Raw genomic sequence first — 27478 nt, forward strand, 5'->3', positions numbered from 1 at the left:
GTGTTTTTTTTTAATTAATCTTTTATCCACAATAAAATTCTTGGGGTTTGTAGGCAAAAAACAGATCAAGTCAAAGTCAAAGTCAACTTTATTGTCAATTCTGCCACATGTACAGGACATACAGAGAATAGAAACTACGTTACTCTCGATCCCTAGATAAAATAGCAAATGAACATTTAAATATAAGAGTGATTAAAAAATGCAGGTAAAATAATTAAAAAGTAAAAATTTAAATAAATACAATACAATTTTACATATAACAAGAAAGCTATACAATATACAATATAATGGGTAAATGACATTGGGTGTAAACCAGGTAAGGTAAGGTAAGGTAAGGTAACTTTATTTATACCTAAAGGCAAGGTAAATTTGCTTTACAGAAAAATGACAGCATTTGACATCCCTTTAAAAACACACATACCTAGTAAATATATAAAACTCACTGTGACACATACTTTAATATTTCGAATCAAAAACAGTTCTTATTTAATTCAGTGACAGCAACGGGGACAAAGCTATTTTTATAACGCTTTGTCCTGCATCTCGGAAATAGAAACCTCCGTCCTGAGGGAAGAAGCTGAAATTCACCCCTTAGAGGATGGGAACCATTATTAAGGATTGATAAAGCCATCCTCTGTACCTGCTTAGAGTACAGGGAGGCTAAACAAGACTGTGGCTCACCTATCAGACGACTGGACCATCTCACTATCTGATTTAGAGAGTTTTTCTCTGTGACAGAGGTCTGACCAAACCATGCCACCAAACAAAAGGATAAAACAGACTCAATAAAAGAACGATAAAACAAAGTTAAAAATTTTTGGTCAATGTGGAAATGAACAAGTTTCCTAAGGCAATAAAGGTGCTGGTGACCCTTTTTACAAACTGATTTGCAATTTTGATCAAAGTTCAGTTTTTCATTTATTATGGTCCCAAGATATTTATATGATTGTACTTGCTCTATTTTCTGACCTTTAATTAAAGTGACTGCTTGCCCATTTTGTCAGAGTAGTGTAGATTTTATACCCTAAGCAATTAGAGATATTTAACCATATCCTTTATGTGGTTAATGAGAATTCAGTTTATTAATATTAAATGATCATTTCAGACTTGAGAACCTGAGCTCCCTGCTTCTTCCTAACATTTCTACATGCATGTCAATTTTACGTTTTGTATTAGCTGGTTTCGCTTTCGCTGTTGCTATGCAGAATTCGACAGAAGAATTCGTCTATTTTGTAACTGGGCAGACCAGGAAAAGGCGTCCAATCAAATTAATTCCTGTTCTAAAAACATTTCTACTCGACGAATAGGATTAAACCCGCTTTTGGTGTCTGGGTAGATTTTTGAGAACTGACCAATGGGAATAGACGCTGGGTTTGTAGTCAGGCAGACATAACAAACTCGTCCAATCACAAAAAAATCTGAAAAGGGGAATTTTGCTGTATCTTGGCTCAGGTACTTTCTTTTTCTTTTTTAAAATAAATAGTGAAGCGGGCTTCGCTTGTTGGATCATACAGTAATAACAGAATTTATGTATCATTATCAAGAATTATTTGGAAATGAAAAAGATCGCGCTGAAACGATTTAACGGGCTGTTTCAGCGCTTACTAGCTAATGCTTATCAGTTAGCTACTAGCTTAGCTTGTGAGCCACCCTATGATGATTAGCATGCAGGTAGCCCGTATATGTCTGTTATCCGGAACATCACCGGCATCCTAACCGGGAGCCGATTCACGCACGCATGACAGTCGTGAAACGGTTCTAACATCTGTTCAGAACAACTCAGCCACCGAGTCTGGGCCGCCTCCGGTAGCTACGCGGAGGACGGGATTAGCCCGCTAGCTTCGGAGTAATATGTTCAGCTGGGCTCGTGTGTGTGTATGTGCGCGCGCGCGCTGTAAATGGCAGCACATGACCACCGGCGCTGTAAACACTGCGGCCACACAGACGACTCCCGATAACGGTAGCGGGCTCCGTGCTGCTCCTCCCCCGCTCCGGGGATTGCCGTAACACAGCCGGCGTTGGTCTCTCCGTTACCGCCCGCGGTCGGGCTGCCAGCCGCGCAGCCGCCGCAGAGCTGTGACCCGGAACGTGGGTTGATTGCATCTGTTTACATCCAGATTTTTTAACCTGGACGGTAAAATTAAACCGTTCTAACTGGATCAGCATCGAGGGCCTGCATGGACGAGACGTGAAACCTGAGTCCCCAGTGGGGTCCGAGTAGGGAAGTGTTTGGCGGTTTCTGAGGTTTCTGGACCCCGCAGGCCTGTATAGTAAAGCTGGGCAGCAGTGATACCTCAGGGCCCGCTGGATCCCAACACTGGACTGCAGCAGGACTGTGAACTGCATTGAGAGCCACACCTGCCTGATGTCCTAGTAACTAATTGTTGATTTTTAGGCCAAAGCTGATCAAATTAGTTCCTAAACTGTTTCCTCAACACAGTTAGTGTCTCATCATATTTTATTAAACATGGTTAGTTCTGCTGGAAAGCTATGGGAGTCTGTGGGGACTGACCCTATGCTGGCCCCTCTGCTGAACTTCAGAGGAACTGCAGGTGGGCAGGCTGGTTTTAAATGTGTCTGTCCATGTACATTATTGGGGGGGTCTGCGTGCAGTCTTCCAAGATCCTGACTGCACATTGTTGAGCGTGGATGACACAATTTGATCGGTTGACAAGTGGGCTGCAATACACACAGCAGAGTTTGTTGAGAAGAGAACTGCAGACAAACCCTGCAAAGATTTAAAAAAAAAATGAATAAAGAGCTCGCTGCAGGCAGACGGCAGGCCCCAGACTGGACAGCATCCACAAAGCTGGCTTCAGTTGCTGCTTTTGTCCTTACAGTGTGCGTTTTCCTGTGTGTCTCTCTCAGATGGTGTTTCACAGCATTGGTTAGTTGGTCCTGATGTCCGAGGACCAGTGTCACCAACGGGCCGAGGCCTCCCGGCGGGGCCAGGGCGGTCTGGAGACAGGGGAGGGTGACACTGAGCCCAGCATGCTGCTGCAGAAACTGAAGAGCAACATCTCGTAAGTCTGAGTGAGGGCAATGAAGCAGGAAGTGTTTGTGTGTGAAAATGGGGATTAGAATTTCTGAAGCTCTGACGTCCCTGTGTGGTGTTCGTGATGGATCTGATCAGCATGTCCTCTGTCCTCTTACAGGAAACACGTTCAGACCAAAGTAGAGCAGATCCTGGTAAGAAACTTGATGTGAGGTTAAAGTCTGGTTTGGTGCTCACCTCAGGTCTGGTTCATTCACTGTGGGGTTTTTTTCAACAGCAAGATGTTCAGCGTTTCTCTGACAATGACAAGTTGTACCTGTACCTGCAGCTGCCCTCTGGACCGAGTTCTGGAGACAAAAGGTGACGTTGCTTCTCCATTTTGCTCCTTTGTTTTTTATCCTGATAGTTTGTGATTCGTCGTTTTTCTGTCAGAAACGGTGAACCTCTGTAAATCTTGAATTTGTGTTCTCAGCGGCAGCGATTCGAGTTCATTTAACACGGCCGACCAGCTTCACACCTGTAACTGGATCCGCAGTCACCTGGAGGAGCATTCAGACACCTGCCTGCCCAAACAGGACGTCTACGAGACCTACAAGTCAGAAATCACACACACACACAGTGACCTTGTAACAAGGGTGGTTTGACATAGATCTGGTTGCCATGGCGCTCCGATGCTTTCCTGACTGTGCGTCTGTCTGTCCTGCAGGAGGTACTGTGAGAACCTGCAGCAGCGTCCTCTGAGCGCCGCCAACTTTGGGAAGATCATCAGAGACATTTTTCCCAACATCAAAGCGAGACGGCTCGGAGGCCGAGGACAGTCCAAATATCCTTTCAGATTAAAAGTGCAGAAAACCTGAACCCAGTCTAAGGTCAGGAATGCCAGGAGTAACCTTTAGCCTTCCTTAACCCGCTGAAACGTACTGTTACAGCGGCATCAGGAGGAAGACGGTCCTCAACATGCCTCTGCTGCCCAACCTCGACCTGAAGAATGACCCGGTACTCACAGTGCAGTACTCCTGTGTCCTGCAGTACCAGTCATATTTATTTGCAATTTGTTGGTGATGAATACTGTTTGTTCCTCTTCGTCTCCAGGCGGAGCTCACCGAGCTGGTCCAGACCTACAAACAGGAAGTGACAGAGGCAGCGTGCGAGCTGATTTGTGACTGGGCGCAAAAGATCCTGAAGCGCTCGTTCGACACGGTGGTGGAGATCGCTCGCTACCTGATCCAGGAGCACATCGTCAACCCTCGCTGTAGTCAGGCCGAGCTCGTGTCCTCCGCCGCGCTCGCAGGTCTGTGTGTTTCTGTGTGTGTGTCTGTGTGTGTGTCTGTGTGTCTGTGTGTGTGTCTGTGTGTGTGTCTGTGTGTGTGTCTGTGTGTCTGTGTGTGTGTGTGTGTTTCTGTGTGTGTGTCTGTGTGTGTGTCTGTGTGTCTGTGTGTGTGTCTGTGTGTGTTTCTGTGTGTGTGTGTGTGTCTGTGTGTGTTTCTGTGTGTGTCTGTGTGTGTTTCTGTGTGTGTGTGTGTGTTTCTGTGTGTGTCTGTGTGTCTGTGTGTGTTTCTGTGTGTGTCTGTGTGTCTGTGTGTGTGTCTGTGTGTGTTTCTGTGTGTGTGTGTGTGTCTGTGTGTGTGTCTGTGTGTGTTTCTGTGTGTGTCTGTGTGTCTGTGTGTGTGTCTGTGTGTGTTTCTGTGTGTCTGTGTGTGTTTCTGTGTGTCTGTGTGTGTGTGTCTGTGTGTGTGTCTGTGTGTGTGTCTGTGTGTGTCTGTGTGTCTGTGTGTGTTTCTGTGTGTGTCTGTGTGTGTTTCTGTGTGTCTGTGTGTGTTTCTGTGTGTGTCTGTGTGTCTGTGTGTGTGTCTGTGTGTGTTTCTGTGTGTGTCTGTGTGTCTGTGTGTGTGTCTGTGTGTGTTTCTGTGTGTGTCTGTGTGTGTGTCTGTGTGTGTGTCTGTGTGTGTTTCTGTGTGTGTCTGTGTGTGTTTCTGTGTGTCTGTGTGTGTTTCTGTGTGTGTCTGTGTGTCTGTGTGTGTGTCTGTGTGTGTTTCTGTGTGTGTGTGTGTGTCTGTGTGTGTGTCTGTGTGTGTTTCTGTGTGTGTTTCTGTGTGTGTCTGTGTGTCTGTGTGTGTTTCTGTGTGTCTGTGTGTGTTTCTGTGTGTGTCTGTGTGTGTGTGTGTGTGTGTGTGTGTGTGTGTGTGTGTGTGTGTGTGTGTGTGTGTCTGTGTGTGTGTGTGTGTGTGTGTGTTTCTGTGTGTGTCTGTGTGTTTCTTTGTGTGTGTGTGTGTGTGTTTCTGTGTGTCTGTGTGTTTCTTTGTGTGTCTGTGTGTGTGTGTGTGTGTGTTTCTTTGTGTGTGTGTGTGTGTTTCTGTGTGTGTGTGTGTGTGTCTGTGTGTCTGTGTGTGTGTGTTTCTGTGTGTGTGTGTGTGTCTGTGTGTTTCTTTGTGTGTGTGTCTGTGTGTGTGTCTGTGTGTTTCTGTGTGTGTGTGTCTGTGTGTTTCTGTGTGTGTGTGTGTGTGTGTGTGTCTGTGTGTGTGTTTCTTTGTGTGTGTTTCTGTGTGTGTTTCTGTGTGTCTGTGTTTGTGTGTTTCTGTGTGTGTGTGTGTGTGTGTGTGTCTGTGTGTTTCTTTGTGTGTGTTTCTGTGTGTGTTTCTGTGTGTGTGTGTGTGTGTGTGTGTCTGTGTGTTTCTTTGTGTGTGTGTGTGTGTTTCTGTGTGTGTGTGTGTGTGTGTGTTTCTGTGTGTGTGTGTCTGTGTGTGTGTGTGTCTGTGTGTCGTGTGTGTGTGTGTGTGTCTGTGTGTTCTGTGTGTCTGGTGTGGTGTGTCTGTGTGTGTTTCTGTGTGTGTGTGTGTGTGTCTGTGTGTGTGTTCTGTGTGTGTTTCTGTGTGTGTGTCTGTGTGTTTCTGTGTGTGTGTCTGTGTGTTTCTTTGTGTGTTTCTGTGTGTGTTTCTGTGTGTGTGTGTCTGTGTGTTTCTTTGTGTGTCTGTGTGTTTCTGTGTGTGTGTGTGTGTGTGTGTGTTTCTTTGTGTGTGTTTCTGTGTGTGTTTCTGTGTGTCTGTGTGTTTCTTTGTGTGTCTGTGTGTTTCTTTGTGTGTGTTTCTGTGTGTGTGTGTCTGTGTCTGTGTGTTTCTGTGTGTGTGTCTGTGTGTTTCTTTGTGTGTGTTTCTGTGTGTGTGTCTGTGTGTTTCTGTGTGTGTGTGTCTGTGTGTTTCTTTGTGTGTCTGTGTGTTTCTGTGTGTGTGTGTCTGTGTGTGTGTGTGTGTTTCTTTGTGTGTGTTTCTTTGTGTGTGTTTCTGTGTGTGTGTCTGTGTGTTTCTGTGTGTGTGTCTGTGTGTTTCTTTGTGTGTGTTTCTGTGTGTGTGTCTGTGTGTTTCTGTGTGTGTTTCTGTGTGTGTTTCTGTGTGTGTGTCTGTGTGTTTCTTTGTGTGTCTGTGTGTTTCTGTGTGTGTGTGTCTGTGTGTGTGTGTGTGTTTCTTTGTGTGTGTTTCTGTGTGTGTTTCTGTGTGTCTGTGTGTTTCTTTGTGTGTCTGTGTGTTTCTTTGTGTGTGTTTCTGTGTGTGTGTGTCTGTGTGTGTGTCTGTGTGTTTCTGTGTGTGTGTCTGTGTGTTTCTGTGTGTGTGTCTGTGTGTTTCTTTGTGTGTGTTTCTGTGTGTGTGTCTGTGTGTTTCTGTGTGTGTGTGTCTGTGTGTTTCTTTGTGTGTCTGTGTGTTTCTGTGTGTGTGTGTCTGTGTGTGTGTGTGTGTTTCTTTGTGTGTGTTTCTGTGTGTGTTTCTGTGTGTCTGTGTGTTTCTTTGTGTGTCTGTGTGTTTCTTTGTGTGTGTTTCTGTGTGTGTGTGTCTGTGTGTGTGTCTGTGTGTTTCTGTGTGTGTGTGTCTGTGTGTGTGTCTGTGTGTTTCTGTGTGTGTGTGTCTGTGTGTGTGTCTGTGTGTTTCTGTGTGTGTGTCTGTGTGTTTCTGTGTGTGTGTGTCTGTGTGTGTGTCTGTGTGTTTCTGTGTGTGTGTCTGTGTGTTTCTGTGTGTGTGTTTCTGTGTGTGTGTCTGTGTGTTTCTGTGTGTGTGTGTCTGTGTGTGTGTGTGTGTGTGTGTGTGTGTGTCTGTGTGTTTCTTTGTGTGTGTTTCTGTGTGTCTGTGTGTTTCTTTGTGTGTCTGTGTGTTTCTTTGTGTGTGTGTCTGTGTGTGTGTGTGTGTTTCTTTGTGTGTGTTTCTGTGTGTCTGTGTGTGTGTCTGTGTGTTTCTGTGTGTGTGTCTGTGTGTTTCTTTGTGTGTGTTTCTGTGTGTGTGTCTGTGTGTTTCTGTGTGTGTGTGTCTGTGTGTGTGTGTGTCTGTGTGTTTCTTTGTGTGTGTTTCTGTGTGTCTGTGTGTTTCTTTGTGTGTGTTTCTGTGTGTCTGTGTGTTTCTTTGTGTGTGTTTCTGTGTGTGTGTCTGTGTGTTTCTGTGTGTGTTTCTGTGTGTGTGTCTGTGTGTTTCTGTGTGTGTTTCTGTGTGTGTGTGTCTGTGTGTGTCTGTGTTACCCCCCCCTTACTGCCAGAGTCCCTCAGCTTACCTGTCCACTCCCCCACCAACACTCTCTGACATACAGAGAAACCTTCACATGGTGATGATGGCGATGAACGCGATGATGATGGTGTTTGTCAGCACGTCACTGACTGCGCTGTTTTCTGTGCAGGCGGTCCAGCTAAAACCCACAAAGTCATCAAGAAGACTCCTTTGGCGTCCAGAGCTGATGGTGATGGCGCTCCTGATCAGAAGGTTAATTTCACAGCAGGTAGTGATGTCACCGATCCATGTATCACACTGCTAATTTCTTCCTGTCTGTCTCTCCTTCCACAGAAGGATCTCGGAGACTCTTTCTCCTCTTCCTCGCTGAAATCGCAATCAGGAGACAAATCGGCTTCGTCTGGAAAACCTTCCTCCCTAGATGCTTCGCCTCCCTCCAGCTCTTCCTCATCTCTACGTCCTGCGGTAAGTGAGGTGAACGAAAGCTGCTGGTGTTCATAGACTCAGCAAAACACAGAAATCACAGGTACAGTCAGGATGGCGTGTTTATGTTTGTTTGTTTCAGTCAGACCAATCGGTGACCTCCGTCCATCTCTCATTGTCCGCAGGTTGAATCAATCATAATGCAGTTACCCAGAATCCTCCCTCGCAGCTCCATCCCAGATAAGACACTCACCGTCCGCTCCTCTCCACCCTCACTAGCTCCCAAAGACGCCTCTGGTGTAGGGGAGGTGTCTGGACATGGAGGCCCCACTGCCACCACCGCCACGAGTGGTGGCGGGGTGAAGGTGATCGCGATGGCGACGCTGCCGCAGCAGCAGGGCGGCCCCTTTCCTGTGATGATTCTGCCTCAGAGCTGTCTGTCCTACGAAAGGGAGAAGGTTGCCCCGCCTCCTCCCCCTCAGCAGCAGCATGCCCCCTCAGCCCCCACCTCTGTGGTCCAGAAGGTTCGAGGTGGAGCAGCCAAGCGTCCCCTGGAGGTGGTGGTGTCCAGTGGCAGCGCCATCGGTAGTAGCACCCCCACCAACACGACGCCCGTGAAACGGAAACGAGGACGACCGAGAAAACCTCGCCCCGAGGACTCCCTGCCAGCCCCGCCCACTACTCTTCCTCCTCCACCCCTACCACCTGCGCCACCCCCTCCTCCTTCCATCATCAGCTCTGTGACGGGTGGCGTCATCCAGAAAGCCTCCTCGTCGTCGGCCTCCTCACAGCCCGTGCTGGAGCTGGTGATCCAGGAACCGCCCGGCATGGTTCTGGGTGCAGTGGAGCACCGTGGCGTGGTGGTGCAGTGCCCTCCAGAGGTGGACCGCCACAGTAAGCCGCTGCTGTTGCTCCAGAGCCCGGGAAACCAGAGCTGGGAGCTGGCGGCGTCAGGGCGCACCCAGATGGTGGAAGTCATCCAGAAAGCTCCAAGACCGAGCAACAACAACAGCGCCACCACGCCGCCCACCGCACACCTGCCAGCGCCTCCCCTCCCACTGCCCACGCTGCACGAGGAGCAAGGCGAGGTGGAGATCACGCTGACGCCGGTGCAGCCGCACGTCAGCCTGCCGCCACCACCTCCTCCTTCCACCTCCTCTGCTGGCTCCGCCTCTCCCGCCACAGTGATGAAGAATGTGAAAGAGGAAGCAGAGAGCAGCACATCCTCACAGAGGGAGGGGCACTAACCCTGTTACCTCACTCGCTACAAAGCCTCGCCCGTCTGACGTCTTCTTCCTCATTGGTGGAGATCCCAGATTGGCTGCGTCAGACAGCCAGTCAGGGGCATACATGAAACCAGAACACTCACATCTCGCGGCCACACTTCCTCCGAACATTTGTTGGTCTGCTGCTTCGCTTCACCTTAAAACGTGCAGAGGAGGAGGCGGGGTTTGGTACTTACGGGTCAGAGCCTTGTAAAGGTTCTGTGTGTTAAACCTGAGAAACCACCTCTGTAATGAGCTCAGCCTCTGCTCCCCTGTAGGCCGTCGCCTCCAGGAGGTGCCGTTTGGGGAGCAGAGGCTCCGCCCCCTGTTCTGAACAGCCTTGTGTTTTTATCGTGTTGGTTTGTGATTTTTTTTAAATGTGCCCCCCAAAAAGAAGCCGTTTGATCTAAACGTTTGAACGCGACTTTCTTTATTAGTTCAGCTTCTTTGATTGCATTTAAATGATTAATAGTCAGTCACAGACTCTAAAGTGCTCGTGTCTGTTTCCGTCAGGGCCAGATGACCTCACAGCAGACCTGCTTCCATGTGTTCTTTGTCAAGTAGCACCACATTTGTTTAACTAGAAAGTACTTTGTGTGAACTGTGCTGGAAACCTTCACCACCCGGCGACGATTTACTGAAAGTGATTTTTTACTTCAGCAGGTTATTTATGGTGAAAAATTGCCCCTCCTCCGGCAGCCACGTTGTTGTTTTCATGTTAATGACGTGGATGTAGACCCCCCCGCTAGAGAGCACAGCAGCGACACGATATCTGGCCCTTACGGATCGAACGGCTGGTTTGAAGCTTGAGCTCAGGCACAAGGAGCAAAGCACAAGTCGCCCTCCACCAACGCTCGCATGCAGTACGAAGAATTTACCCACTCAGAGCCCGTTAGACGCCATGCACCCTTTGCACTAACCAGCTCCCTGCGAGCGCCACCACAGCTCTGTCCCGATCAGCAGTGTGACACGACCACGTCGAGATGCTGATGTTAATAAAAATAAAATAATAAATAACCCAAAACAAAGGTTTCGGCCACAGGAAGTGCCCTAAACTTGTAACAGGAAGTGGTTCCTGCTCTTCTTCTGTGGTTCCTTCGGGAGGACTCTGGAAGTGTCACATTGCTGAGCGATTGTTCTTCACTTCTGTCAGACAGCTTCTCGCTCCCCGCGGGCGTCGTCTTCATCATTGGTGCTACAAACTGCAAGGCGCGGCACTGCCGCCGTCCTCGCCATCTTCATCCTGTGATCTCAGACTTGTAAAAACCCTGTTTGTCAGTACTCGCGTCTGGAGGTGTGAATGTGGCGTGTTCAAGTGTGTGTCCTCACTTCCCTCTGTCCTCTGACAATGAGAGCTGCGGGTCAGTTAACGGGACGTCGAAAATCATGACTGTTAATTCACACGTGTTGCATGATGGGAAGGTGCACACGGCAGCACTGCACTAAGCGCCAGCATGTAAATATGACTGCATGGTGTAAACTCAGCCGACTGGCACGTCTCGGCGTCCTGTTAACTGCCGCGCCTCGGCCCTGACTGACTCCAGCGTTGCACTGTGTAAAGAGTCCGTGTGTGTTACCAGTTTGTTGTTATATGCATTGAGAGACTACGTCACAGGTATTTATGAGTTATGTTTTGCTTTGTGGTTGCACCTGACGAGAGGCCGGCCGCACTATGGCCGTTTCAGTTTTAAGTGTTGAACAGTATGAATAAAGAGGAAAACACGAGTGTTTTATGAGAGCTGAAGTAATCGCACAGAGTAGTTACATTTCACGGTTTGTAGAAGTAAAGACGTCTCTCTAAAGGCCTCAGTTTACTTCAGACAAAGTTTGTACGATAAACTGCGTCTGACGGCAGCCGCAGGCGAGTCACCTGACCTGGACTGTGGTTACAGCAGTCCACCCGCTTCCAATCGCATCACGTTTGTCAGAGAGCTGTAGGACTGATGCTGAGTTACTCCGGGAGCGTCTGACTCTGGAGGGTTTTCTGACGAAACGTCGGACCTCTTGGGACCTGTTTGTGCTGATCTGGGACCTCAATGGGAATTTTATCCAGGACTGAGAAGGCTTGCTGGTCCTGAACTGGTCCCTGTTGCTTTAAGGCTTCCTTTGAGGTGGACTGAGGCCTAGATGCTTCCAGAAAGAAAAACAAAAAACCCTCGGTGGGCAAAGTTGCTGCTGAGTTGACCGACGAGTCGCTCTGCTGCCAGGCACCGTTGACTCTGTCCTCATCACTTTATTGCAGACCTGATGTTAAAGTCAAATGTTGCTTTTGGAAATCAAAAAGTTCTGACTGAAACCCAAAGAGATTGTTCCCTGTGCAGGAGCTACTGGGCAAACTGGGAAACCTGACAAAGATGCAAAAAGAGCTGAAGTTGGGACTAACAGCGCAAGTAACTGAGCAGAGCTGACATGTGGTTCAGAACGCGAGTCTAAGAGTCGGTTTCCAAAGGCGTTCAGATAAACGGTCGTGATTGTGAGAGAGCCAATCAGGGGGAGAGAAAGTCGAGGGGTAAAGAGGTGGACCTGAGCTGCTTCACACCTGCTCTACCAAGCGAGCAGGTGTGAAGCAGCATGACGAAGCCTGAGACACAAACCCCAGAAACTGTGGTTCATCTGAATAAGTGAACCTGCTTCATCTTTGATGATCCCTGAAGGGCAGAAGGACTCCAGCTCTGGCCCAGTCTGGCCCTGCACTGGGAGCCTGGGTTTGCAGCTGTCTGTGGGAGGTGTTCACTGTGGAGCCGCAGTGCTCGAACAAACTAAACCAGAAACGGGTCAGATAATCAAAGATTAAACGATCGGGATCCGGGTAGCAGGGCGTCAACTCCAAGGGGCCAGACTGACGACACGGCGCCTTCTGATGTCACTTCCTGTCTTGTTTATATGTGCTGTACATGTGTAGAGCGGCTCCCCTGCGAGCCCTCTGAGATGTGAACAGCTGATTGTTACTGACCCTCACCGGGTCAGAGACCTTCACTGACGAAACGTGACGAGATGACGAGGCACTGTTGGGAGCGAGCCCTGGCGGTCCCGTGGGGGCCGGGTTTTTGTCTGTAGCTGTGACCAGCGGCGTTGACGTTTCCTGTTGTTTTCCTTCTGCCTCGTGCTTTGTCGGTTGTTGAGCTTGTTGATGTGCAGATTTTCTTCTTCCTGGTGTTGCCGTGAGAAACGCCATCGGTTTTCTGCATGTGTTCCCGTGGCTGCTGGTCTCTCTTTTGGATGTTTGTTTCTCCGTAACTCCGCCCTCTCTCCTTTCTGTTGCTTTTTTGTTTTGCACTTTACTTCGGGAGCGGTGGAGGATGAACCTCCCGTTCAGCAGTGTGACGCAGCTTCGCTTGTGTTTGTTTGTTGTGAAGAGAAAGTGAAGCGTGATGAGGACAGAAGCCAGAACTTTAATGTGAATCTATTTTCCTACGTGACGCAATAAAGACGTGACGTTAACTTACTCTCTGGTCTCCGCCTTTCATTTCAGCGGGTGTTAAATCACTTCCTGATGACTAATCGGATCTTTGGAAAATGCCGTCAGCATTCCCGAGGGTCCCTCACTGCTCACGGGATCTGAGGGTCACAAGAGGACTTGGGGGTCACAAAAACTGAATCCTCTGGGACAAACCTTGATACGCTGAATGATCCTCTGAGTTTGATTTGTTTCTAGTTTGAGTCTGAAATCAGATTCTTTTTTGTTAAAATGTTATAATTTAGTTTAAAACAGACCTGAAGTATTTCAAATGGAGCAATGGGTTTAAAAGATGGTTTCTTTAAATGTCTTCTTTCTCTTCTCACTTATTTCATGTTCTTTGTAAAGCTGCTGATGGAGATCGAAAACAATCAGTGAAAACACAAAAGAAGAGCTTATTTTCTGCCTGTGTGACAATCGCAGACATAAGAATAAAAAGCTTTAATTGCCGTTGTTCACAGTGAAATTGTGGGTGGTCCACACCAACTGTGCAGGAATAGAATATAAATAGTAAAACAGTCGGGAGGGGCTCAGAGTTGAACTGCTGCTCCTCCACATCGAAAGGAGCCAGTTTAGGCGGTTCAGGCATCTGACAAGGATGCCTCCTGGGTGAGGTGTTCCAGGCATGTCCCACCGGGAGGAGGCCCCGGGGCAGACCCAGGATATCTCTCAGCTGGCCTGGGAACGCCTTGGTGTTCCCCTGGACAAGCTGGAGGAGGTGGCTGGGGAGAGGGAGGTCTGGGCTTCTCTGCTTGGGCTGCTGCCCCCACGACCCGGCCCCGGATAATCGGAAGAAGATGCATGGATGGATGGTAAGACAGTCATTCTTCTGTCAACGAGGAGTGCGGATCGGCAGCACAAACAGTGTTTTCATCTGATCTAATTTATCTTTCTAAATAGTGGGTGTTTGTGGGTGTATGGAGCAGGGGACGTCGTCTGTCCTCGCCTTTCTGTGACAGTCACCGCACACAACTGTTGAAACATACAGACTTCAGTTTCAATGAGAGCCAATCAAGAAGCTGACCTGTTAAAGTGGACATGAAACACTACAGGATAAACATGACAGTACAAAATACAAAAGTAATATAAATTTACACAAGAATGATAATATTTCTGAGGCAGTGAGAGGTTATTATTGCACATTGCTCAGTGGTTTGCCATCAGTCTGACTGTCAGGGGAAAGAAGTTATTGAAAAGATTGTTCTGTGAGGGTAGATGTGGGACACTGCCGGTCAAAAGTTTGGACACATCTTGTTTTTCCTGTTTTTATTACTTTCTGCACTGTAGATTCAAACTGAAGAAGTTAAATACATATGACACAAGGATACGTGGAATTATGTAACAAAGAAAAAGATGATAACTCCAGATATGTTGTATTTTAGACTCCTGTAAGTATCCACCCTTTGCCTTGATGACACACTGTAAACCCTCGGCCTTGTCTCAGTGAGCTTCATGATGTAGTCACCTGAGATGGTTTCACTTCACAGGTGTGCCTGTCAGGGTTTGTATGTGGAGTTTCTTGCAGCAGTCCGGTTGGTGCACAGCTGACAGCCCTATTTGACAACAGTTAGACTTCATGTTATGGCAAGAACCAATCAACTAAGAGAAACAACAGTCCATCATTACTTTAAGAACTGAAGGTCAGTCTGTAAAAATGCTAAAAATGGCTTGTATTTGTACAGCGCTTTACTAGTCCCTAAGGACCCCAAAGCGCTTTACACATCCAGTCATCCACCCATTCACACACTGGTGATGGCAGCTACATTGTAGCCACAGCCACCCTGGGGCGCACTGACAGACGCGAGGCCGGCAACCTTCCGATTACAAGGCGACCTCCCAACTCTTGAGCCACGATCGCCCCTTTGAATGTGTCCCAAAAGTGCAGTTGCACAAAACATCAAGCACTACGAAGAAACTGTCTCACATGAGGACGCCCCAGGAAAGGAAGACCAAGAGTCCCTCTGCTGCTGAGGATACGTTCATCTGAGTTACCAGCCTCAGAAATCACAAATTAACAGCAGCTCAGTTTAGAGCCCAGATTAACCCCACCCAGAGTTCCTTTATTTCTCGCTAGTACACGGGGTTCTGCCCGGCCTGAGAGCCGTCGCCAGTCCCCTTCAAGGCCTTCCCCAAACCGCAGCACTATCACACTTCCTCATCCATCCTTACCAAGGAAGTGGTCCCTGCTAGTGAAATACAATTTATTAATCAAAGGTGAGCGGCGATAACTGACTACATGTGTATACTGTGTCATGATTGGACAGACATGGATGTAAACCACACTGAGGTGAAGTAACCACAAGGCACTGATTCTAACGTAAAGGTACTCTGGATATTATCAAATGTGCAAAGATTGTTAAATGTTACATTTTTTGTTTGTCAGGTGTCCTGTTTGAAGGAAACACTGGACTGCATGTGTGCACATGAACACAAGGAAGGAGAAATCCTCAGACTTGAAAGATTGTTCGTTTATTGGCTGTTTAGTCATTTTATGACAAGATGGATGCTGTTGTTATATTTCAATATAGTTTCTGAGTTGAGGAGGATAAAAGAACATTTAACATTAAATGTACGGATGCTGTGCACTAAGCAAAGCTTCATTTACAAAGTTTTCTCCTACCAAATTTTGAGAAAATGGTTGTAATCGTATAGAAATGTAAGATTATAAAGAAGTACACAGTTACAGTGAAAAGAAGTGGCTGTAAATGGTCACATAAACAGAACTTTCAGTTTTTCTCTTAACGGAAAAATAAACAGTGAATAAACGGAACTTTCCGTGTCATAACTGAAGGAAATGTCCGTAAATAGTACAGAGTGGACTGAAACTCGACACAATGTTCCTTTTTCTGTCAGCGTCCGTTAAAAAAACAGAAAACGGAATTTTTTATGCAGTGCAAAAAACACTTGTTGTGACAGGAATGTTGTTTGTGGCTCAAGGTGAAGTGACATCGTTCACGAGGGACACACCTGACATATATCTCACATATTACAGGCCAACAGATTCTTTTAGCGGTTTAAATACGGACAGTCGCTTTTTGGCAGAACACCGGGGTCCCGAGCCACGCAGTGAACGATTGGAAAGCTGACATCACGTCCACAGGAAACAAGTCTCCACGTCCTTCACTTACACGGGGGCTTCACTTTTCCTCACTGCTAAATGAAGTAATGTAGTCAGTCAGGTGATGTGAGAAGGCTGTTTTCCCTGCAGACGTGCTGATGGTCGTGTCTGTGCTGGGCTGTGAACTGTCTGGATGTCTTTGGGAGCGCGTCATTAAAAAGCGCATCCGCTGATTGCGCGCTCGGTAAATCAGTTCGTGTCGGTCCGGTGACCACCTGCTCCGTTACCGCTAACAGCTGAACTTTCCCGTTTGAGTGCAGCTCGCTGAACCACAGTGACATCCGTTAATTCATCTCACGGAGGTGGATAAACCGATCAATGTGGTCTCATATTAATACATAGTTAATGCTATAATATTAATATTATAATGATTATAATTCACTGATGGACTCTCATAATCAAGCAGCTGCGACAGATGTTTAGGGTCTGCAGATGTTCCATCAAGTTCACCCGCAGACCCACTTTCTGCTCCGTGCTGTTCCGCTGCCAGCCTGCTGGGGGCGCTCTGAGCGCGCATTCAGTGCGTGTGTTTACAATCTAAGTACCTGAGGCTTTTACTATGAAAGGGCTTTTGTGTGGGAGGACAGGAAGGAAATAGTTTTGGACCAACCGGAAACAGAACCAAAACAGAACACCTACTTGCAGAAATGACGCAGGTCTAACTTCAAAATAAAAGCTTCATGAGCCTGACCCCACCTAAGGGGCAGGAGCTGCTTATTGTCACGTATAGCTGCTGTCTTTACAGATCCTGATAAGTATCACCGCTATGAAGGCTCAGAATAATCTCAGAGTCAAAAACGTGATTTATTACTATTTATCACAGAGCATAAAGTGTGGTAAATAAACATGAGTACAGAGGAAAGTGGTGACAGGACGATAGCTGAATTTTAGCTTTTATGAAATCAGAAGTGAAACTTGTTTCAAAACTGTTTGACGTGAGAGAGAAAAATAAGCTCGAGGACAAACGAATGTTGAAAGAAATGAGTCAGAAACGCAGCTAAATGCAAGCTCGCACATTTAATAACCACTTTAAAATAAGTAACATTTGATTTATATAGCACCTTTCTAGACAAAAGCTCACACACACACACAGATAACCAGGTATAAAATAAAAACAGGCAAAAAGTTAACAAAATGCAAATTTCAAAAATAAAATGAATAATTTTGAAGACAGATCAGTGACTACAAATGGGGTCAGAATTTATCATATAAAAATGTTCATTTTGTTTACATGACCTTTATATGATGAATTCTGACCCCATTTGTAGTCACTGATCTGTCTTCAAAATTATTCATTTTATTTTTGAAATCCTTTACTGCATAAATGATAAAAATTAAATAAGACAATATTACAAAGTTACAAAATATTAGAAGTAACTCCCATATATACAAATAGCTCACCTATAAATGTCCAGAATATTACAGATAAATACTCTAAGCTGTAAAACTTTGTTATTTTCTCTGTAAAGGACAAACTACAGGCTGTAACTGCTGCTCTGTGTGCTCTGCATTAGATGGAGGAGTCGTACACAAATATCCACAGGCAGGGATGAGTTCCTGTGTCGTTCAGTCAGTGGCGGTCCTAGCCTGTTTGGCGCCCCGGGCGAACACTCCCACTGGCACTGTATGTAGCGGAGATGACAATAAAGTTTACTTTGACTTCAGCAGCGAGCACGCGCACCAAGGGCTCGCGCGCTCACTTTATAGAATTTCGAAAAAACATCGGTGCAAATTATAAGTCTGTATCATGATGTCTGGTGTTTTCATGTTTGTTGTTTTGTTTTTATTTTGTTTTATTTTGTGAGTTGGTGATTAGATGCTGCTCCAGCCAGCCAGAGACTCCCCCGCGGCCCCGCCCTCTCCTCCCTGTGCTGCATGCGCACCTCGCAAACGGAGGGCGCGCTTACTCCCAGCAAAAGGGTGATAGAAAACCGACCGGTGCCTGTGCCATTCCTAATATGCGCTGGCTGATGTCGGGGCAGCATGAGTATGAGCAATTTTTTTTTTTGCCGGTGCCCGTGATGCCGCCCCCCACCACGATGCCGCCCCGGGCAACCGCCCGTATCAAAAACCGCTACTGCGTTCAGTGGTGCACTATGGGTAATCTCATTGGCCATGGAGTGTATGGGATCCAGCATCGTCCTTATCTTGGACAACATCCACCTTTCCGACAGCACCCTAAGGGAGTCCAGCTCCAACCCCACAGCATTACTGACCTTACAGATCAGTTTATTGAGTCTGCTGGTGTAGCCGGTCTGGCCTTAAACTCTTATTGCCGTTAGTTCTCTGCGTTGTGTTGTGCGAATGACCAGAGGAGTCAGCTCTCACTTTGCCAGCTGGGTGGATTTATTCTCCCAGAACTGTTTAAAATAAAAACAAAACAGTACAGCAACTTCACTTTACTGGACTTCTGCATGAACACCTCTCCTCAGCGGGGCCTCTAGGCGACTGAGGTGCAACATTACAACAAATCCAATTACCAAATAATACTGCTAAAATGTATTTATATTCATATATAACAAACAAAAATGCACTGCATCGTGAACATATAGTGACAATTACCTCATCAACAAAATTATACTTTAGGGAGACTTCATTTACCAGTGGCAATTTTACATATTTACAGTAAGTTGAAACAGTGAACATGAATCACAAACAAACAGAAGATATAACCAGTTCACATGACACAAAAATAAAAGAGGGAGCTCACATACCTGTTTAAAATAAAAACAAAACAGTACAGCAACTTCACTTTACTGGACTTCTGCATGAACACCTTCAAGGGAGAGAGAAGGATAGCGGACCACATGAGAAGCCACGTGCATGCTCCTATGCTCTCATCTGAGACATGCTAACTAGCATGTTACAATAAAGTGCTGTACTCGACAGAGAAACAATAATTCACACTAAAACATCTAACAGAACTATGAGACAAAATGCACAAAGGGAACGAGCAGTGTTTGAATTACTTTTAGTTACTTTAACTGTGTTTATTTGCTCTGTAACTGAGAACACTAGCGTACGCTCACCTCTCCTCAGCGGGGCCTCTAGGCGACTGAGGAAAATAGCGCGCAGCTACAGGAAGTGACTTCATGGGAAGTCAAAGGTCACACAAACAAAATAAAAGCTCCCAAAATATAAATACAGAAAATAAACATATATAAATAAACACATATACATAACCAATACTGACAAAGCGAGATAAAACTGCAGGATGGATCTTTGGTGAAATATAAATTATTTTTTAATACACCCGTTACATCCTCCCCTCCTAGATTTCACCAAAATCCAGAACAGTCAGGTGAACAATCTAATTGGAACACAGGGACAAATCTACAGAATTTATGGCTCCTGGGCACGGGTTTAAACCTCCGAGCTATAAGCTCTAGTATCAGCTGTATAAGCCACCTACCAGATAGGTTCAGAAAGAGCATGAGGGTGATCAGGCCTCAGCCTTTCTTAGATCAGTGTGATGCCATTTACACCACACACATTCCCAGCCATCCACACACATCAATACCTTAAAAACACACTATGTATTTAATTGTGCCATAATGATACTGTCCCCTAGAATCAAAATACAGAAAGATCTCTAGACACCTGGGTTTACTTAAAACAGCGTAAGAAGAGACTGAGACCTTCTGCTAACTGAATTTGCCAAACGCTTAAAGCCAAAAGGCTTTTGAACCATGGACTCAATGAGTCGATTAACTCTTTTACTAACTCGGCCGGCTCGCGTCATGACAACATTGTCCGGGCCTGCCCGTGGCTGTCCTTGTGGACCTACATCATGACATACATCCGTTGGAGGCATCTGCGTGTCGGCGACATGCACAGGGACTACTGATAGGGGCTTGGTGTGTGCATCACGATCTGTGTCTGATGGATGTGAGTGAGTGAGTGCAGTTTCTGAAAGTGTGTCTAACACAGACGGGAGGTCCAAGTCAGGTTCTGCTACCAAACTGTCCAAGTCTGTGTCTCTGTCTGGGTAGTCCTCTCCTACCAGGGAACACTGGGTTGAATCCCCTGCAACCACCTCTGGAGCTTGTTGACTTGTCTTGCCCAATCCCGAGAGTCCCTCACTCAGGATCTCCTGACTCTCATCATCGTCTGAGTTGATCCAAGCACTGGTCCTGTCCTCTGCAGTCTCCTCATCCAAGGAATCTAACTGGTCTGACGCACATGACCCTCCCTCAGATCCAGTGTCACACAGTTCAGCGGTCACTACTGGCAGGAAGCTGATATTTAAAACCAGGTTGCGATGTACCACCTTTATGTTGCCTCTGTCATCTTCCAACTTGTATGTGTGAGTCTGCAGATTTCTGTCTCTGACTGTGTACACTGTTGCATCCCACTTGTCAGCAAGTTTCTTCTTTCCTCTTTCACCCTTATTGGCAATGAGTACTCTGTCTCCTATGTTCAGATATGTGCCCTTTACTTTTCTGTTATATCCTTTTGCCTGTTTGTCTTGTTCCTTGATGGCATGAGTCTGGGCAATCTTAGCTGCCTCATGAAGATGTGACATGAGTGTTTTCACATAATTTTTTTGATCCACAACTACAGGATCACAGAGCACCTGTTTAAACATCACATCAACGGGGAGCCTCGGGATGCGGCCAAACATGAGCTGAAATGGGGCAAAACCTGTGGTCTCATGTACAGTTGCATTATATGCAAATGTCAGACTCTGTATTTGTTGAGGCCACTTGTTCTTTTCTCTGAGGGGCAAGGACCTAAGCATGTTGCCAAGTGTCCTATTGAACCTCTCAGTCCCTCCATTGCCCATGGGATGGTATGCCGTAGTATGGGATTTGGAGACCCCTGAAAACTTGAGCAGTTCTGCCAAGAGCTCACTTTCAAAATTTGCCCCCTGATCGGAGTGAATCCGCTCAGGAAACCCATACACACAGAAAACATGGTCCCATAGTTTCTTAGCCACCTGCTTTGCAGTCTGGTTTGTGCAAGGGAAGGCATGGGCTAGCTTAGTGAAATGATCTGTAAGGACAAGAACATCTACTGAGCGTTGCTTACTATCCTCCGCACTCCAAAAATCCAAACACACCAGCTCCATAGGGGCGGAGGTTCTGATGCTCTCAAGTGGGGCTCGAGCAGAGGGTTCTGGTGTTTTGGCCAGGATGCATCTTTGACAGCATTTGACATACTCTTTTATATCAGACTCCATCTTCGGCCAAAAGAACCGTTGTCTTGCCAGATATAAAGTCTTCGCTTGCCCCTGATGTCCTGCAATATCATGGACACCATTCAGTGCCTTTGCTCTGAGACTGTCAGGCAAAACAAACTGATGTCTCCTTTGTTTACTCAGGGGGTCCTTTGTGATCCGATAGAGAACTCCATTTTGGATCCTAAGCCTTTCCCACTGTTTAAATAACACCATGGCTTTCACATCAAATCCTGCTCTTTCACGCCTGGAAGGTTGCCTTCTCCTTGTGACAAATGGTAAGATCTTTGAAATACTGGGATCAAGTTCCTGGCTATGCTGGAGCTCCTCTAGTGTGGACACAGGAAATGACTCCTGTCCTGGTAACACTAGGTCCTGAACAGACTGGAACAGTTCCACAGCCCTTGTTTCAGCAGCCAGATCCCACTCACTGTGAAAATCCAGGATTGCCTTAACATCCATAGCATCACACCCAGGCTGAGACGAGGGCGGCCGCAGTCCTGTGGTGTGGAAAGGTGGTGTGGAAAGGTGGTGTGTCCACGCGTTGACCTTGGACCTTCAACCGGAATGCATTTTGTATTCCCTCAGAACTGACACTCTCAGATTCAGCAAGGAGGTGACTGTACTGCTCTGTGATCAGCCTATGGCTGACTGTTGTTGCAAAGGGGTCTCTGCTGAGGGCATCAGCTACGACGTTTTTGGTGCCAGGTATGTGCTTCAGATCAAATGTGTAAGGAGCAAGCTTGGACACCCAACGCTGCTCACAAGCATCAAGCTTTGGTTTTGTCATGATGTAGGTGAGAGGGTTGTTATCTGTCCACACTGTAAAGGGATGACCTCTTAGCCAGTGACTGAACTTCTCACACACACTCCATTTCAATGCCAAAAACTCTAGCCTGTGGGCTGGGTACTTTTTCTGTCAATTGCTCAGGGTCTTACTTGCAAAAGCAATTGGACGAGCTTTCTGCTGTCCAGCTGGTATTTGTGACAATACAGCACCGAGCCCATCTAATGAAGCATCAATGGACAATATCAAAGGCAAAGAAAAGTCTGGATGTGTAAGGACTACACAATTCAACAGCTTCTCTTTCAGATTAGACAGAGCTGCGTCACATTCATCTGTCCAGTCAGAGGGCTTCAGTTTTCTGTATACACCAGCATTGGTGCCTGTTTTAACTCTCCCTCTCCTCTTCTGTCCAGCAGTGAGGGCAAACAAAGGCTTGGCCATAGTGGAGCAGCTAGGGATGAAATGCTGATAGTAGAATATCATCCCCAGGAATGACTTAATCCTCTTAACTGACGGGGTGCAGCCATCATCCTCCATCAATTCAGCCTTTGTCATCTTTGCTATGACCTCAACCTTTGCTGGGTCCACAGCCACTCCATTGCCATCTATAATGTGGCCTAAAAACTTGACTGATGACCTCATTAAGTGGCATTTCTTAGGACTTAATTTGAGGTTATGGATGCGCAAGCGCTGAAACACAGTCTCTAGCCGCTCCAAGGCCTCCTCTTCTGTCCGAGCAAATACAAGCAGATCGTCGAGATAGCACAGCAGACTACTGAAGTTCAGATCCCCAAAAATACTGAGCATCATTCGCATGAATGAGGCGGGGCTGTTACAGAGTCCTTGGGGCATTCTGTTGTACTCGAACAATCCCATTGGGGTTGTAAATGCTGTGTACTTCTTGTCTTCCTCTGCCATAGGGATGTTATAAAATCCCGAGGTCAGATCCATGGTGCTGAAGTAGGTATTTCCACCCAATGCAGCAAGGCAGTCAGACTGGTGTGGCAGTGGGTGTGCATCTTTGAGGGTCCTTGCATTCAGCCATCTGAAATCAGTGCAGATTCTCAAACTACCATCCTTTTTCCACACTAACACCAGTGGAGAGGCATACTCGCTCACGGACCTTCTGATGATTTCCTGTTCTTCCATTTCAGACAAAACTTGTCGCAGCTTTTGATAATGTGCTGGAGGGACTCGGCGGTAAGGAAGGCGGAATGGCCTCTCATCAGTGAGCCTGATGCGGTGTACAAAGCCTTCGGCCTTGCCACAGTCATGTGCATGCTTGGAGAAAATGTCATTGTACTTCTCAAGCATTTTAACCAGTTTCTCCTTCCCCCCTTGACCAACATGGCACAGGTCAATATCAATTTCGCTGAGCCCAACCTGTTTTAGTCTCTGTTTAAGATCAGTGAGGTGGGCATCATCCTTCTCTTCCTCCTGCACAGATTTCTGGGGTCGACAGGTGCCCTGGAAAACTTCAAAATCCTCAACAGCAACACAAGGGGACACGTCAGCCAACTTACTGTTTCTTTTCAGGGTGACTGGTTTATCCAACAGGTTAGTGACCTTCATGGGAACCCACCTATCACCCCACAATGGCGTTATGATGCGGCCAACCATGATGTTACGTGGCATGGACTTTGATGAAGTGGCTTCAACAATCACTGTGCTCCCTGGTGACATAGAAACATTACTCGGCAGCTTGCCCCAGACTAGATGCTCTTGTCTTGCTAACAAGGTGACTGACTGCTGAAGCTTGACTGTGCCGATCTTGTCTGGGAGTTCTTCACCTCTCCATCGGGATGAATTAGCCATGAGGTCAAGAAACTGCTCACACTCTGGGGGACAACCGCCACCTGACACGAGGCGCCAATAGTCATTGGTTATTTTCAACTGGTGCATGAGAAACCGGATGACATTTGTGCCAATGATTATATCATCACGTTGACCTGGCACTACAAGGATGGGAACAATACAGGTCTCTCCATACAGTTTCATTTCAACTTCATACATGCACTTGGGCTTGGTAAGTGTGCCACCACAGCCTACTAGCACTATTTCTTGAGGCAGGGGAGTGGGTTCTGGCAGTGTATTCTCACTCAGCATACTCTGTTCTGCTTGCTCACTGAGTGTGCACGCCATGGAACCAGAGTCAAGCATACCCTGCATGTGGTGTCTGTTATTAATGCTGACGGGAGTGTAAAACAGTTTGTCAAACGGGCCAACTCTCTGTGTGTTTTGTACTACCACCTTAACACCATCTGGTGCGGCTGCACATGCTTTAATGTAATGCTTTTCAACATCATCACTGCCGAGGGTTTCAACATCTGTGCCCACACATCCCCTCACCAAATGCGGGCCAGCTAGTTTAAAGGCTGGGTGTCATTAGGTTGGGAGGCAGGGCGCCTTTGAATCGGTGAGCGACGAGGGCAGTTTCTCTTAATATGGTTTGGCTCAAAGCATGCAAGGCATAGGTGTTTCTGCCTACAATGCACAAGGGTAGAATGTTCAGGGGACTGGCATACTCTACAACATCTGGGTCGGGCCTGACCTGGAGGAAGCTGCTTGTCTGCAACCTGGTTATTCTGCGATAAAGCATGGTCAAAAAGGCTGATTAGTAATTTCAGGCAACTGTCATTACAAGGGGACTTTACTGTCTCATTTGATCCCGCCTGCACCTGTGTTTCTCCCGGGTGCATTGATGTCGCTAGACCATCAGCTGCAGGGGTCTGGATGTTAGCTTTAACTGGTGTGAGACACTTAGACCTGGGGAGCATACGCTCTTTCATCTCAAGCTGGTACCGATTCACCTGCTCCTGAATCTCACTGGCTGTCCACTTATCTGGTGCCTTGAACTTGAAAACAGCAGCAAGGGTGGGATCAGGGCAGTACTTCACAAACATCATGGCTGCCTCCTGGCAGGGATCCTCCATGTGCCGTCCGAGTCTCTTCAGGCTTTCCTCTGCTGCATCAACTGCCTTATTCAGTCTGACCCAATATTCTACAGGAGTTTCTCCTGGCACTGGAACTGTGCTGTAGAAATCGGCCATAGGCATACACGAATATGTCATGTCACTGAAATGTTGCCTCAGTATGTCATATATAACATTTGGATTCTCACAAGGTTTTAACGATGGGGTGCTTCTCAGAGTTATTCTTACAATGTCCTTAGCTTTGCCCATCAACTTGAACATTATTTCTTGGTACTGTTCCTGAAGGGGTATTGCTCGCTTCTTGACATACATTCTCATCAGCTCCTCCCACTCACAGATTGTATGTTTATCCGACCCATCTCCTCTGAAGACTGGAGGCTCTCTCACATCTGACTGCAGGACTAGCTTTGCCCCAGTCAGGTTAAGGTAAGTGGGCTCGCTGGGTGGCTGGCTTACACTGCTCTGAGCTTGTGCGGCCCCGTCATCCCTTTCCCCACATTCCTTTTTCAACTGATCCCTAATGGTCTGCCCCACCTGTTGAGCTATATGTGTTATCAGGTCATTTAATGCTGGGTCTGCTGTAGCTGAAGGGTCTGAGAATGAGTTACCTTTACCACTACTGGAAGATGTGCAACCAAGTATGCGAGTGGAACAGAAAGCTGGGGAGCCTGCACTACAAACAGGTGTACTAGGCAACCCCTCAATTACCCTCCCTCTTCCCATGGCAAAGCTGAACCCGTCACTTGAAACTTTTTCATCATCCATTGTTATAACATATGTACAATGCAAACAGCAGAATTAAATTTACCTTGTAAACAACAGTCCAAAAAAAAAGGTGCAAGTGTTTCCTCGAACGCTTGGGATTTGTGTTCAGAGCTTACATTAAATTGTCCATTACAGCAACCTCTGGTGACCAAACTGATGTTGATCGCGTCTCCACGAACCACGATGAGCAATTCTGAAGTGGTGTGGATCCGGGTCACGGCACCACTGTAGCCGGTCTGGCCTTAAACTCTTATTGCCGTTAGTTCTCTGCGTTGTGTTGTGCGAATGACCAGAGGAGTCAGCTCTCACTTTGCCAGCTGGGTGGATTTATTCTCCCAGAACTGTTTAAAATAAAAACAAAACAGTACAGCAACTTCACTTTACTGGACTTCTGCATGAACACCTCTCCTCAGCGGGGCCTCTAGGCGACTGAGGTGCAACATTACAACAAATCCAATTACCAAATAATACTGCTAAAATGTATTTATATTCATATATAACAAACAAAAATGCACTGCATCGTGAACATATAGTGACAATTACCTCATCAACAAAATTATACTTTAGGGAGACTTCATTTACCAGTGGCAATTTTACATATTTACAGTAAGTTGAAACAGTGAACATGAATCACAAACAAACAGAAGATATAACCAGTTCACATGACACAAAAATAAAAGAGGGAGCTCACATACCTCTTTAAAAAAATACAAAACAGTACAGCGACTTCACTTTACTGGACTTCCACATGAACACCTTCAAGGGGGAGAGAAGGATAGTGGACCACATGAGAAACTGCCTGCATGCTCCTATGCTGTCATCTGAGAATGGCTAACTAGCATGTTACAATAAAGTGCTGTACTTGACAGAGAAAGAATAATTCACACTAAAACATGTAACAGAACAGTGAGACAAAGTGCACAAAGGGAACGAGCAGTGTTTGAATTACTTTTAGTTACTTTAACTGTGTTTATTTGCTCTGTAACTGAGAACACTAGCGTACGCTCACCTCTCCTCAGCGGGGCCTCTAGGCGACTGAGGAAAATAGCGCGCAGCTACAGGAAGTGACTTCATGGGAAGTCAAAGGTCACACAAACAAAATAAAAGCTCCCAAAATATAAATACAGAAAATAAACATATATAAATAAACACATATACATAACCAATACTGACAAAGCGAGATAAAACTGCAGGATGGATCTTTGGTGAAATATAAATTATTTTTTAATACACCCGTTACACTGGCATCTGCGAGCCTCAGCCTGCTGTCCCAGCATGCAACAGCATAGAGAATAGCACTGACCACAACAGACTCATGAAGGAGCTCAGAGCCCTTCCTGCAGAGAGCAGTGGTGTTTTTAACCCAGTCCAGTTTGTTATCAGTGTGCACTCTGAGGTATTTATAGTCCTCCACAACGTCCACATCGACCCCTGGACTGAAACAACAACATGTGTTTCATGTTACTCTGTCACGGGGTATTTCTAACACAGACACACAGGTAATAACCGTTGTTTCTACATGTTTTACCGGAGGGAATAAAATCCAACATTAAAGTGAGAAAAGTGTCCCGTTAACTCCACACCGTGAGGACTGGTTGGTGACGGCCCACAGCTCGAAGGTGTGACCGACTGCATGTGCTCCGTTCGTACACAAAGACTCATTCGAGTCGTCCCCTCAAAGATGCTTATGATAATGTAGTGATTTTGAGTTTCGTGTTGCTAAATCCAGTGGAAAAGTATAAAAGTATAACTTAATTCATCTAATGTTGGCAAAGCGACGAGTTTCCTTGACCAAAACAAACCATCCATGCGCCCCTCCCCGCGCGGCACCCCCCAACATACCGTCCCCCGTGTTGTCCTACTGTCAGTGGCCCGGATGTCTTCAGCTGGTTTTTATTTTTTCCTCTACGTGCTTTTATTGTGTAAAGACCACCGGAAGCTCCGACAGTTATGTACAGCCTCTGTCTTTACGGATGTTGCGTCACCGCAGTTTTAAAGCAAGCCGAGCCGAGCCAGGCCACAAACCCAGAGCAGATGGACCGACCCTAAAATCCTGGACTAAGCGCGGCACCGGG

At 46.6% G+C, this 27478-nt stretch overlaps 2 protein-coding genes across 6 annotated transcripts in view; both read left to right on the plus strand.

Moving 5' to 3' along the window:
- Positions 1–763: 763 nt before the first annotated feature.
- On the plus strand, positions 764–12610 carry rfx5 (regulatory factor X, 5). Of its 5 annotated transcripts, none has more exons than XM_026156518.1 (11): positions 764–1452; positions 2869–3023; positions 3156–3189; positions 3273–3355; positions 3468–3590; positions 3702–3818; positions 3913–3991; positions 4088–4286; positions 7646–7728; positions 7810–7941; positions 8085–12610. In XM_026156518.1, the coding sequence occupies exons 2-11, from the start codon at positions 2902–2904 to the stop codon at positions 9144–9146; spliced, it is 2034 nt and encodes a 677-aa protein (XP_026012303.1). In that variant the 5' UTR covers positions 764–1452; positions 2869–2901; the 3' UTR covers positions 9147–12610. The 5 variants fall into 5 exon arrangements, with proteins under 5 accessions (XP_026012303.1, XP_026012308.1, XP_026012306.1 ...); XM_026156523.1 differs by lacking the exon at positions 764–1452 and adding an exon at positions 1487–1513; XM_026156521.1 differs by lacking the exon at positions 764–1452 and adding an exon at positions 1520–1671.
- Positions 12611–26328: 13718 nt separating this feature from the next.
- Positions 26329–27478, plus strand: part of LOC113014391 (phosphatidylinositol 4-kinase beta-like) — a 14657-nt gene continuing 13507 nt past the window's right edge. The window contains exon 1 of the mRNA XM_026155893.1: positions 26329–27478. This exon is cut by the window's right edge and continues 104 nt beyond it. The gene's annotated coding sequence lies outside the window, so the exon portion shown is untranslated.

Source organism: Astatotilapia calliptera, chromosome 22, assembly GCF_900246225.1.
Source record: "Astatotilapia calliptera chromosome 22, fAstCal1.2, whole genome shotgun sequence".
Classification (NCBI taxonomy): Eukaryota; Metazoa; Chordata; class Actinopteri; order Cichliformes; family Cichlidae; genus Astatotilapia; species Astatotilapia calliptera.